This window comes from Aythya ferina (assembly GCF_964211825.1).
Source record: "Aythya ferina genome assembly, chromosome: 1".
Taxonomy (NCBI): Eukaryota; Metazoa; Chordata; class Aves; order Anseriformes; family Anatidae; genus Aythya; species Aythya ferina.
Genome location: NC_140296.1, coordinates 172,008,381 through 172,021,260, shown reverse-complemented (window position 1 = coordinate 172,021,260; position 12,880 = coordinate 172,008,381). Strand labels below are relative to the sequence as shown.

The following is a 12,880-nucleotide window of genomic DNA, read 5'->3' as shown; positions in this document are numbered from 1 at the left end:
AGGCTGCAGGGGAACTGCTGCTGCCTGCCTGGAGCACCTCTGCTCCTTCCTTCACTGATCTTGTTATCTGCAGAGGTTTTTTTTCTGTCACATTTTCTCACTTCTCTCTTACAGCTGCTGCACAATGTGTTTTGCCCTTTCTTAAATACATGTACACTGTCCCAGAGGTGTGCCAGCAGCATTGCCAACTGGCTTAGCTTTGGTCAGGAGTGGGTCCCTGCTGAAGCTGGCAGGAACTGGCAGTGCCCACCACAGGGCAACTCCTGGTCTCTTCTCACAGAGGGCATCCCTGCAGCCTCCCACCCCAAACAAAACCTTGTGATGTAAGCCCAATGCAAGCAGAGAGATTTTCTTCTTCATTTTTCAGAGTGTCAGGTGCTTCCTTCGAACCACTCTATTATTTCAAACAGTGTGAAGGATTGGCCACCTCTATATGGAGATCATCTCCACATAATCTTTTATCTAGGCAAAAAAAAAAAAAAAAAGGATACTTAAAGGTTTAAAGACTTAAAGCACAGGCATCTCTTTCTCTTGTCCATTCTTCATCTCCAAGACAATAAGGTTCACCATCCACATCTTGGGACACCATGTTTTCATCTAGTAAGCAATCTGGTTCAGTCTGCTATCTATTTTGGGTATTTGTCAGTGTTTTGTAGGAAATGCATAGTCTATATCAATTTATTTTAAAGTACTGCCTTATTTACTTTTAAACCTTTGTCATTGTGGTACAGTGAGGAAGGAGAGAGCACCAGCTGCAAATTCAGTTAAAAACAGCCTGAGGGACGAATTTCTTCTCTGTCTCTTAAAGTGATCATCTGATAAGATTCGGAGCACAATGAAGTATTTCAAATTTTATCATCTTACATAAAGTAACAAAAAAAAGATCAGTAGAATAGCTATTTCTTTTCTTCATTTTTTTTTTAACATGAAGCTACCTCTTCTGCATAGCTCTCCTTTTCAGGTTGGCTAGTGTCCAATACGGAGACAGTCCACCAACCCAGTCCAAACCACCTGCCTTCCTTATGATCCTGCCTTGGATTTTGAAAAGTGCTGGGTTCTCACACCATCAGAGCTAGAGCTGGAAGGGTGGATATCAAAAATTATATAGAGGCCAATGAGATTGTAGATACTTTATTTATTTGAGGGCAACAGATACAGGATTACAGTTCATACTGTGTATCTATGCAATGGGTTTGCACAGTGTTTTTATTTTGTTCTGTTCTAAAAAAACTGTTGGAAAAAATATTAGGTTTAGATTACAAGGAGAAAAAGAGAAAGGAATGAAGATATTTGAACTTAAGTGTGAAATAGCATTCACTGTTGTTTTGTCAAGTTTTTGAAATACTGATGTATAAACACTTATTTTATATTCAGTAAGTAGTCACTTTTTGTATTTGGGACCATTGAAAAGTAGACGCTTATTGTGTTGATTAATATCATGATTCCTTATGTGATTATGTATGTTAAGCTGTGTGTGTGAAAGATGAAACTTTAGAATTCTATTGTAGCTTAAGGGTGAGTTAAATCTAAGAAGAGTTGTTTGGTACCTTTTAGTCTATCAGTATCTGAAACAGCAGTTAGTATGTTGATTTTGGAGAGTGTATTGACTTGAGCTGCTGTTTTCAATTTGTTTCCTTCTTTGTCTTTCACTGCTTCCTTTTGCTTCCTTATTCAGAAGGTATGTCCATTCAAAAAAAAATGTATTATCTTTTTTACTATTAAACCTAAATTTAACATTTAGAGAATTATTGTATAGTTGTAAAATATTTTACTAAACTATTGTATGTTAAGGTCCACTACAATTTACATACCAATTTTAAATATTATATATATTCAAGTTTTGGTTAAATAAAAGTGCCTTTAAACAGAACACTTTTGTTTTCAGGTCTGTCAGCATCCCAACTCCAGAATGAGAGAATGGGGAGCAGAGGCTTTAACTTCTCTCATTAAAGCAGGTCTGACATTCAGCCATGATCCTCCATTATCACAGAATCAGGTAAAATAAGTTTACAGAAAAACTGCTTTCCTCCTTTTCTGGAACTTACAATGAACATAAAATCAAAGTCTTCCCTAGAGGAAGTTTTCTCCAGTTCAGTGAATAGGAGGCATTCATAAAGCAATTTTACCATTGAGTTTATAAAGCCTACAGCTGTAACATTCGGTTATAACTATCGAAAATCACCTCGTGCATTCTAATGAGCTACCCTCTCCTTCCTTTTTCATAACATACATAACATTTCATTTCATACATAACAAAGAGTGGTGATGCTTGCATATCCTATCTGTTTGTTAGAACAAATAGTGGATCACCCTCATGAGTGCAAAACAATTCCAGAATGTTTTGAAGTATGTTTGTGATGTAGTGGCATGTAAAAAAATAAATTGCCTAGACGTCTAAATCACAACTATTCAACGCATTATTAACAAAGCATTCTAATATTTTTACTGAGGTTCAGTGGATAGTATGTTCAAGGTCTGTTTAGTAGGAAGCTGAGTCTGGTCCTCCTGAATGAGCATAAAGTTGCATGACTTTTATGCAACTCTGACAGCATGCTATACCTGCTCCCTGAGGAACCTGAAGACCTGGTAGGAAAACAAAGAAAAAATGCAGATTTCCTGCTGAGATCCTTTATAAAGAGCTTTTTTAGAAGGGCCAGTCTGACACTTGACTTTCAGCATTAAACATCTTCTTAAGAATCTTAGATTGGTATTACATGGTTTCACATATTACACATTAAAATAATTAAGAATCAGTTAAAGCTTATTAAGGTTGATAAAAACTTACTGTTTACTTTTAGAGACTGCAGCTGCTTTTATTGAATCCACTCAAGGAACTGTCAAATATTAGTCATCCTGATATCAGGATCAAGCAGTTGGAGTGTGTGCTACAGATTTTGCAGAGTCAGGGTGACAGCTTAGGACCTGGTTGGCCATTGGTCCTTGGAGTCATGGGGGCAATCCGAAGTGATCAGGGGTAAGTGGTCAAAATAAAATTTTAAAATCATGTAAAATGACAACAGCAGAAAGAGTCCTTTTTATTTTCATACTTTAATAACTACTTTGATAATAGCATAGTTTTTGTTTTCATTTTTAGCTTATGAATAATTTTACTCAACAGACAGTTTTGGTAATTTTTGATGTAGTGCATGCTTTTATTTTACTGACTTACTCTTTCAGAAGACCAAAATAATTGTTATAGCTAGGGAGCATGACTGGTCTTCTTGCCCACAAGGGAAAGTAAGAGGTGAAGTTGCAAGAAGCTCTTTTGAAATGAGCAGTGGAATGAACATCTGACCCTGGAACTGTAAGCATCAAGAACTATTTCCACACGCTTGGACTGTATTGTTCCTTCTTTGGTATTAGTCATGACTCTGTGTACTATGGTAGGTCATCAAATAACTTGGGTATTGAAAGAATTCACTTTGGCATGTATCTCTTTTCTATCCATTTTAGTTTCTGTCTTCTGGCCATACGAGCACCTCTTAAGTCCCGTCCTTTCTTCAAATGCTTGGAGGATTTTTCTCTTGTAGCAGTATTGCTTGCTCTGATGGTAATACTTGCCAAAATCCCCAAGGATATTGGCATACTTGGTTGCGAGCGTTCTCTTTTTGATAGCCATGCTTCCCTTCCTATAAAGAATATAGAATGCTTTTCTTCAAACACATAGCATTGTTTGACCACCTCATATCAACTACTGTAGGAAAAAAACATTAAGCAAGCCTTCTTTTCCTTGGGAAACAAATGAATATTTTGCTTTACTTATAGCTGTGATCTCAAAATGCGGGCACTATCCATACTCTAAGTATAAGCTGTTGACTATTAGACTTTATTCACAAGTGTCTTCCCTCTGCTCAGAGAACTTCCTGGAGACCAGGGTAGAAATCCATTTGCATTCCAAAATGTCTTCGCAGGCTGCTATAAATACAGAAGATGCCATTTTGAAAGCCACTGATCCTGAAATCACTTCTGATTGCACAATGCTAGCCTGCAAAACAAAAGGAAATCTTCCTTTGAAGAATTTCCTTTTCAGTGGGTTGTCAGTTTATTTTAAGGATAGATAAGGCACTGCAGAATATTTCAAGAGCTACTTCTTACATTTGTATTTACCTTTTGGGTGGCTATCCATAACATTAAGGACAATTTTATATTTTGATCAGCTGTGTTGCTGTTCCAGCTTGCATGAAGAACTTCGAAACTTTTCTCCAAATGCATAGTAATGTGAGGACATTAATTGGGAAATTAACTTCTTTGAATTTGTTCTAATGGCCTTACATTTGAATATAGAAAAAGAGGTTACTTGCCCATTATTGCAGTTCTTCAAAATGAGCTGTGTAACTATACTTTCATTTCCTGCCTCCTTTCCTTTTCCTGTAGAGTCCTTGAAGATCACATACCTGTGGAGTTTTGTAGTGGAGAGGGAACTGCAGCAGTTTTGGGTGTGTTTCACTTCATAGACTCATGTAATGAATGCAAAGGAAAGTAGTGTGTGAAAATTTCCTCCATAAGTTTAGCAAGGATATATCCTTTGGTCTTAATGTGGTGGGATGGGTGCTTATTTGCAGTATGCATATTATTACGCAGAATTATTAGTTATACTTTTATTGTCCGTGTGAACTTCTGTGTGCATTTCTCTGGCTTCCATCTCAGTCTGGCTGTTACAATACAGTGGTCCACCTATGATGTTCATTTTGAATTAATAGAAAAAAAAAAAATGAAAGTTTCTTTTATATAGGATTCTGAAATAAGTAATTGACATCTCTACTCTGATTTTGTTTGTTTTTTTTTTCCCCCCCTGGAATATATATTCTGAAGAACACTCATTTTATGTGTTACAAACCTTTGGATTTTTCTTTTGTACGTTAAATATTAAGCATTATAAAAACTGTACTTCAATCTAAATACAGCAGTAGCAGTTTGTCTTCCCTATTTTGTATTTACCTATACTCCACTGCTCTTTTATGATTCCTTCATTTTGTTTCTCACTAAACAAGATTTTGGTTGTGGATAGTCTTCCTTCATGGAGAACTCCTTCTCACAACCCTTTTCCAGACTACATTTTAATTTTATCTGTTTGTGCTCAGAATTTAATTCTGAAGGCAGAGTATTTATTAAGTGCGTATTTAATGGCAGATATTTTCAAAGTACTTTGACTATCATGATATAATATTGAAGCATGTAAGACTACCTTTATATTAGCATACATCTTTCCTAATAAATAAAAATACATTTTCCCACCTGTTTGGCATACTTTAGGTACATACTTTAAGTTGAAGCTTAAACAGAATGTCACATCTCAAAAAAGTTTAGTTGAAACATTTTAAATCTTGTAAATCCATTTCAAAATTTATATATATATATATATATATTTATTTTCTAATATTGCTATCTCCTGATGTACTGTATTCAAAAAGTTTCCGTGCTCTTGAAGAAACTTGAAATTAGAGTGTGTGTATGTATTTTGTTTTTGTTTTGTTTTTTTAAGAGAGTCCTTAATACGGACTGCATTCCAGTGTCTTCAGTTGGTTGTGACAGACTTTCTTCCAACAATGCCATGCACTTGTCTACAGATCGTTGTTGAAGTTGCAGGAAGCTTTGGACTTCACAACCAAGAGCTAAATATTAGCTTAACTTCAATTGGTTTGTTGGTGAGTTTTACATTAGCCTACAATGATGCTGCTTCCAGTTTTTTTTATTCCAAATGAAAATCAGTCTGTAGTCTGTTCTACAAATGAAAGCCTAAGCCCATTTTTCAAATTGTTACTGGCATCCCATTCAGTCATTTGGAATCATATGTAAATTGAATGAGCACAGTTTATCTTTAATCTTCCTGACTCCAAGGTTGTATAAAACAAATAGTATTGTGTTGTAAATATGTTCACCAGTATCACATTTTTGATACAAACTTTTCCTTTTTCTAATATCTCATGTATTTGTGGCTTAAAAGCTAAGGCTAAGAAAATTACTTTCTGTACCTTAGAGCGTTTATGTGCTATTTTATTCCATCAGTGTAGGGAACCTTATAAAATACTTTTAAATGTGAAAATGCGAAACAATTTATTTCATGATCATTAAGTGTGTTGTAATATTTTTATTGTGCAACAACATGTCTTATTTATTTTCTAGTGGAATATTTCCGATTATTTTTTCCAAAGAGGTGAAATAATTGAAAAGGAACTAAACAAAGAAGAAGCAGTGTTACAGAAACAGGCAGAAGAAAAGGGGGTAGTGCTGAACAGACCTTTTCATCCTGCACCACCATTTGACTGTCTTTGGTTATGTCTGTATGCCAAACTTGGAGAACTCTGTGTGGATCCCCGACCTGCAGTTAGGAAGAGTGCTGGGCAGACATTGTTTTCCACTATTGGTGCTCACGGAACTTTATTGCAACATTCAACGTGGCACACAGTGATATGGAAGGTATGTCGTGTGAGCTTCTTCTGAAGGTTTTTAAAACTTAATTCTCATTCTGGTAACTGTTGGCACACTGTTTCAATATCCGTTAGCTAGTTTATTAACATTCTTTTAAAGATAACATATGGTTGCAGAAGTCTGACTTCTCATTTTATTTTTTTATACTTTTCTCTTGTCCTTAAAACCTCTTTCAAAATGTAATTTTCTTATCTTGATCATTTCTTTCTTACACAGGACTTGTATAAAAGGGCTATTCCTTTCTTGCACAGATGAAAGACTCCTCCTGTTGTGTGAAAACATGTTGACATTTGAAAGTCATCTGATTGGATTGATCTTATATTAGATTGAGCTTTGCTTTGCCCTCTGTTTTGTCTCTCTTCTTTGAGAGGGTCTAGAAACTTGTTCTGGATCACAGTCATGTTGGTTGTGCCTTGTGGAAAAATTGGGCTGTGGTTGAGTCTGTTGCCTACTGCATCTGTTGTTGAGGTATCTGAGATCCATACATTAGTACAGATCTCTAACAGTAGCCTTCTGTTACTAGTACTGACACTGTTCTCAGTGGTTCTGATCATGCTGTTTCTAATTCTTCTTAAGTAAACATCAGTTAGCTGGTGAGTACTCTTAGCTGTTGCAGGGACTGTGTAGAATAAGGGAATTCCCAAGATGACACAGTGACATAAAGGATAACAATAAATTTACTATTTTTGTTGTTTTTACTGAGAATACAACAATGTTATTTTAAAAGTTGCTCCTTTTTTATTTTTTTTCTGACTGTTGCAGGTTTTATTTCACCTCTTGGATAGGGTTCGAGAATCTTCTACTACAGCTGACAAAGAGAAGATTGAATCAGGAGGAGGGAACATCCTCATCCATCATTCAAGGGATACAGCTGAGAAACAATGGGCAGAGACATGGGTGTTAACATTGGCTGGAGTTGCAAGAATATTTAACACCCGGAGATATTTACTGCAGCCTTTAGGTAAAATTTATGGTTTAAAATTACTGAAAGATACAGTAATGAACTTCCAGCTTTGGATATTTTTGCCATTACAGTACCAGGCAAGAATCTTAATCTTAGCTTGGAGGTGTGTTTCTGTTGTCTCACCTCAAATGTGATGAGAAATAGAATTTTAATTCGTGCTCCTTAGAGCTAAAAATCCTAAATACCGATTTCATCTTTCATGTCATGGTACTTGAGATGAAATCTCAGTAGTCACAATGCTGCGTGCCAAATAACTTTAACTTACAGTAGCATGATAGCAATAGTAATAGCAATAATAATTTTTGTGTTTAGTTGGTTGCCAGAATATAGGTGTTTTTTTTTTTTTGTCTTGTTAAGGTTACACAGGTTAATGAAAGGTTAACAAAAACCTCAAACTGCAAAAATGAAATCTTTCTCTACAGGATAATGATCATAGAATTTTGAAATTCCTTATAAAATGCATTACATGACCGTAGATTTGACCCTTTATTCCTTGTGAATGCTGAACACTTTTTGAAATCAACAGGCATCTGCTGTGCATAAGAACATCTTTTTTCACTATCCTGAATAAAGAAAACTTGCGCTTTTTTCCAGTCTGTGATATGATATATTGAATAATTTTGGCATAAACACTCTTATTATTGCAATCTTCATATTTGTGTATTTGTCTATTGCATTCATTCTCTTTAGTTACAACCAAATTGATATATTTTGAAAGGCATTGAAGCTGTCCTGTAACCTCATGAAATTTCTCTGTGTTAGAGGAACAAGTACATGAACAGCCTTTCAGAGATGGAATGGGGTGGCAAGTGAAATAGCAAGCCAGTACCAAGTTGATTTTTTTTTTTATTTTTCTGTTTTTAATAGGAGACTTTTCACAAGCCTGGGATGTCCTTCTTGATCACATCCAATCAGCAGCGCTCAGCAAAAATAATGAAGTTTCCTTGGCTGCTCTGAAAAGCTTCCAGGAAATCTTACAAATCGTTTCTCCTGTCCGAGACTCAGAGAAGCCTGACACACCACCTGCTATCAATGTTTCTGTACCTGTGGTGGTAGGGACAACAACTGCCACTAGTCTTGGCAGATCGTTCATGAGAACTGACTCCATAGGGGAAAGAATGGGAAGATACAATGGATCTGAACTACCTGTAGTAACAGACGAGATTGAAGATTTGAATCTTTGGTGGGCAGCTTGGAACAGCTGGTATAGGATTGGTTCAGAAAGTACAAAGCCTCCGATTAATTTTGATAAATTGACTTTCATTCCCAGCCAGCCTTTTCTTACAGCTTTAATTCAAATATTCCCAGCCCTTTACCAACACATCAAAACTGGTTTCAGCATGGATGATCTCCAAAAGCTGGGTGTCATTTTGCATGGTGCTGTTTCAGTTCCGATCAGTTCTGACGCTTCCCCTTTCATCCTTCCATCCTATACTGAAGCAGTTCTGACAAGTTTACAGGAAGCAGTGCTTACAGCTTTAGATGTTTTACAAAAGGTAATAATGGGACTTCAAATGTGTGGTGAAAGGTAAACTACACTGTCTCAGTTCTTCTTCTTGGAAGTATAGTGCGGTGACTTAGTGTTTCTTTATTTAAATTTGCACAGTGTGCTGTTTTATAACAATCAGAATTCCATTCCTGGTGTGACCCAGGTGTTCCGCATTCAAAGGAGTGGTGTAATCTTTATGGAATGCATTTTTGCTAGATTGCAGAAATACCTTACGTGTGGTGCTACCTTTATATCCATTTACTGGTCTAGCTAATGTTTAAGTATTGTACTGTTATGAGTGTCTGTACATGGAACTGGGGAAATAATCTCCCAAATGGTACTCCTTATGTTGCCCTGGCACTACCATAAACAGAGTCTAGAAGAGTGATGATCATGAGAATTTTGAGTACATGCAAAGCATAAAACCTAAAAAGGTTTCTAGCAGACTACCTGCTTAACTCTTATTAATTAGTCATTTACAGAAAATGCCACATCTCTGCATAAAAAATTCTTAACGTAGAACTCATCGTCAAAGAGCACTCTTCATGCAAATTAATTTGTAGACAGCAAATTAGGGTGCCCTTTTACTAGATAGTAAAAAAACATAAAAGTATTCTTTCTTGTGCTGGAGTTGTAAAAGACCTTGCAAATATGATCATTCAGAAAACATTTATTCAAAAGAAACAAAGTTGATAATGAATGAGATCATGTGTTTAGATTAGGCATTGCTTTAAGAAAAAAACTTGAGAAATGCCAGAATTAAAACTGTCCATGTCGCCTGACTTCATTCACTTTGGGCTTTCATGTTAAGACTGTTTTGCTTAACTACATGGACATACCTTTTTAAAAATTCTCTTGTCAGACAGGATCCTGTCTCATTCAGCTCAAAGCATGTATAGTGCCTACTTAATGAGTAGCGGTTCAGTGTCTTGTTTTCTTTTTGCTTAGTGAGGGTTGGCTTGTGTTGTACTTATTTCAACCCCACAAGAAAGGCAAAATCATTATCTTGCAGTCATACCTTTAGTTTGTTGGTTTAAGAAATATGAATGTATTTTGAGAACAGAACTATAAGATTCAAAGTTGGTATTAAATTTCAGTGTTGTATGTGGGAATATATGTAACATGAAGCTTTAAGATGAATTGTATCCACTAAACCATCACCCTATTCCAATCAGGCTTACCCTTTTTGTATCCTTTCCATTCCAGCAGCTCAGCCAGGCTTCTGGCACTTTTCACAGAAAAGGTTTCCACAAATTTTAATGAGGAAAAACTGCACGTTTTTTTCTAGTCTTGTTCTTGTCAAGGTGCTAAACTGTTCTGGCTGAAGTTTTCTAAAACAGCAAAAACAACTGCAACAAAGCCCTATGAGAAACAGAAACATTTTAACATTACAGGTCCAAGCCTTTGAAAACACAAATGGGAAGTCGTTGGTACACTAATATCAAACAGTACATCCCATAGTTGGGGTGTATATACAAATACTACTAGTAGAACATCACTAAGATCATTAAAAACTAACTTAAAAGATATTTGGAGGTTAGCAAGTTCTGTGAAGTCTCATGAGCTTCCCTCTGGGCTGCGTAACCCAGTAGAATTCATGTGGCAAGGCAGTCAGCCAGTGCTATGTGTGAAGCAAAGGCTGTGAAGTGGTTTTGCTGGATGCCACAGTGTCTTTTTCCTGTGTTGAAATGAATTAATGCTCAGGGGTACTCGCAGGTTCCAGTGGGATAGTTAAAGAAGAGCATGTAAATATTTGCCTGCTTCTTCAATGTTTGAGTGTGGGATCAGGTTAAAGTTGTGTTATTTGTCAACATTGAAAGATTTGGGTCAGTTTTCACTTTGTAAGTAGTTCTGGAACAACGCTGCAGCTGGAATAGCTGGAAAATGATATGTTAAGACTGAACCCCTGGCTGTCCTGATAGAGATTTTATTGTGTGATTGCACTAGCAAAGGACATGATAACGCAACAACACAGGAATAGAAGGCAAGCTTAGTTCTTGTTTCAGATCTCCACGCATTGAGTCCATTTTAGACCCTTTGTTCATCTTCTTTTTTATTCCTCATTAGAATTTGTTTACTAGTCTTCCACTGTTGTAGTCTAAATGCCTGCTTCATTGTATTAGCTCAGCTAAAATTTGTGCTCAAGCCTGAATTCTGTGATTGTGCTCACTGCCCACCTACATTCACTCCAGGTCAACGCTGCAGTGAGCCAGCTGGCTCCTCAGACAGAGGAACAGAGATACATATTTGGTTATCAGATGCATTTGAATTCTACTTCTGTAGGTAATATGAACATAAACCTCTTGAGCTGTGGGTACATTGCTCAAGGATATATTTACATGTACAACAGAGTTAGCACAGGCTTAGCCACTGAGACCTGTAAAAATAACAGTAGTCTATGACAGTAGTTGCACTGGGAGCAGTTAGATAAATCTCAAACTATACAAAAATTTGAAGGTTTGTACTTGAATGCTTTAGAGCATAAACTTCTAAAACTAAAGTACCATATCCATTGTTTAACAGCAAGCAATGATCAGGCAAGTGTTATGTGTTAGGTTTTCTGTGCATTTTATTGTTGCCTGAACATTACTTTTTGTGTCTCCTTACTTAAGGATGTAAACAGAAGCACTCAATGCAGTAAATACTACTCTGTTTTATAAGCAGCTCTTAAAAATACTTTCAGCATCCTTGATCACACACTTTTGCATTTTTCATAATCTTAGATAAAAGTTACGTGGTGTCAGTCAGAAACATAAACGCCTTTGAAAATCAGCTCTAGATAGGTGACTTTTCAAAGTAAGGATGGAGTACCAGGTCAGTTACTTTTAGTATTGTACAGGTGATGTTAAGAGCTGAAAATACCTCAGTAGAGTGGATAGAAAATGCTTCTATTTGTAAAACAAAATTTTTATGAGAGTTTCATAAAATGTTAAGAATAAGAACCTACTGGTGCATAATCTTTAAGTAGTAGTTATTGCTTTTGTTCACCAGTACAGAAAAAGTAGCATCTGCAGAAGCTCTGATCCTAAAATGAGTAATAATAACAATAATAAAAATCTAACAAGCATGAATGAACAGCAAGCCTATTTTGAAGTTTTGCCGTTACAGATGTTAAGTGAGTCTTCTGGGGGTAATGGTGATGTTGAAGATATATGTACATAAGTTAGATCTGTATGAAACTCATACAGGAATTTCTGGATGCTCTTTTTCCCTTTCTAATCCATGTGGTGTTATATAAAATAATTTCTTACATATATTATCTTGCATTAACCTGTTAAGATTTAGTGCAGTGACTTTGGTGCAGCAGCATATCCGCTGAAATGGTCTTGCAGTGTGTCGAGTACTTCAGAGCAGCAATTAACCTTCAGCATTCAGCCACACAGGGGAGCATCTAGCATTCAAGTGCCTTTTTTATGAGGTCAGTACAGTCTTGGACTTGCAAGAAGGACAGCTTTCTTAGGAGGAGCAGCGTTCCACTATCTTCGTAATGTAGGTTAAGTTTTTGGGCATTAGACATGTTTTGAATTGCGGGAAGCTGCGGAAAAGGGAAAGGCCATTAATGATGCATGGAGTGCTCCGGTGCAGGTTGCAGATTGCGTGAAGGTGCAGCTTGCTTTGAGGATGATCTAGAGATGGCAGTGTCTGTGACCCCTGTCGGCTTGCTCCCTCTCACAGCTGAGGACTTAGGATATTTGCCAGCCACTCAACCGCAATGGCTCGACACAGCCCCAGCATGGAAGATGTGCTTAAACAGCTTCAGAGCTGGTGGCACTGGAGTGAGTTTGGACACAACTTGTCATGAATGAACTTTGGTTAATGGAAAAAGGAGTTGACTCCTCCCCAGAGGAAAATGACAGTACAAGCTCACGACCTTTCTGTGGAGCAATAAATAGTCTGTTTCTTGATGCTTTGAGAGGAAGGACCTGGTGAGGAAAAGCAGGACTTTTAAAATGACGGGAAATAGTTGGAATAGCTGCACAGAATCTTTGTATCTGGCT

At 36.7% G+C, this 12,880-nt stretch overlaps 1 protein-coding gene across 3 annotated transcripts in view; it reads left to right on the top strand.

Annotated features, from left to right (window-relative positions):
- Nucleotides 1-12,880, top strand: part of MON2 (MON2 homolog, regulator of endosome-to-Golgi trafficking) — an 80,698-nt gene that overhangs the window by 36,772 nt on the left and 31,046 nt on the right. For all 3 annotated transcript variants that reach the window (XR_014688596.1, XM_084506565.1, XM_084506566.1), the window contains exons 21-26: nt 1,886-1,996; nt 2,799-2,974; nt 5,483-5,645; nt 6,124-6,417; nt 7,192-7,390; nt 8,261-8,889. Coding sequence is in view for 2 of the 3 variants with exons in the window: in XM_084506565.1 (XP_084362691.1) it covers nt 1,886-1,996; nt 2,799-2,974; nt 5,483-5,645; nt 6,124-6,417; nt 7,192-7,390; nt 8,261-8,889 (1,572 nt within the window). In the remaining variant the exon portion in view is untranslated. The remainder of the gene's footprint in view (nt 1-1,885; nt 1,997-2,798; nt 2,975-5,482; nt 5,646-6,123; nt 6,418-7,191; nt 7,391-8,260; nt 8,890-12,880) is intronic.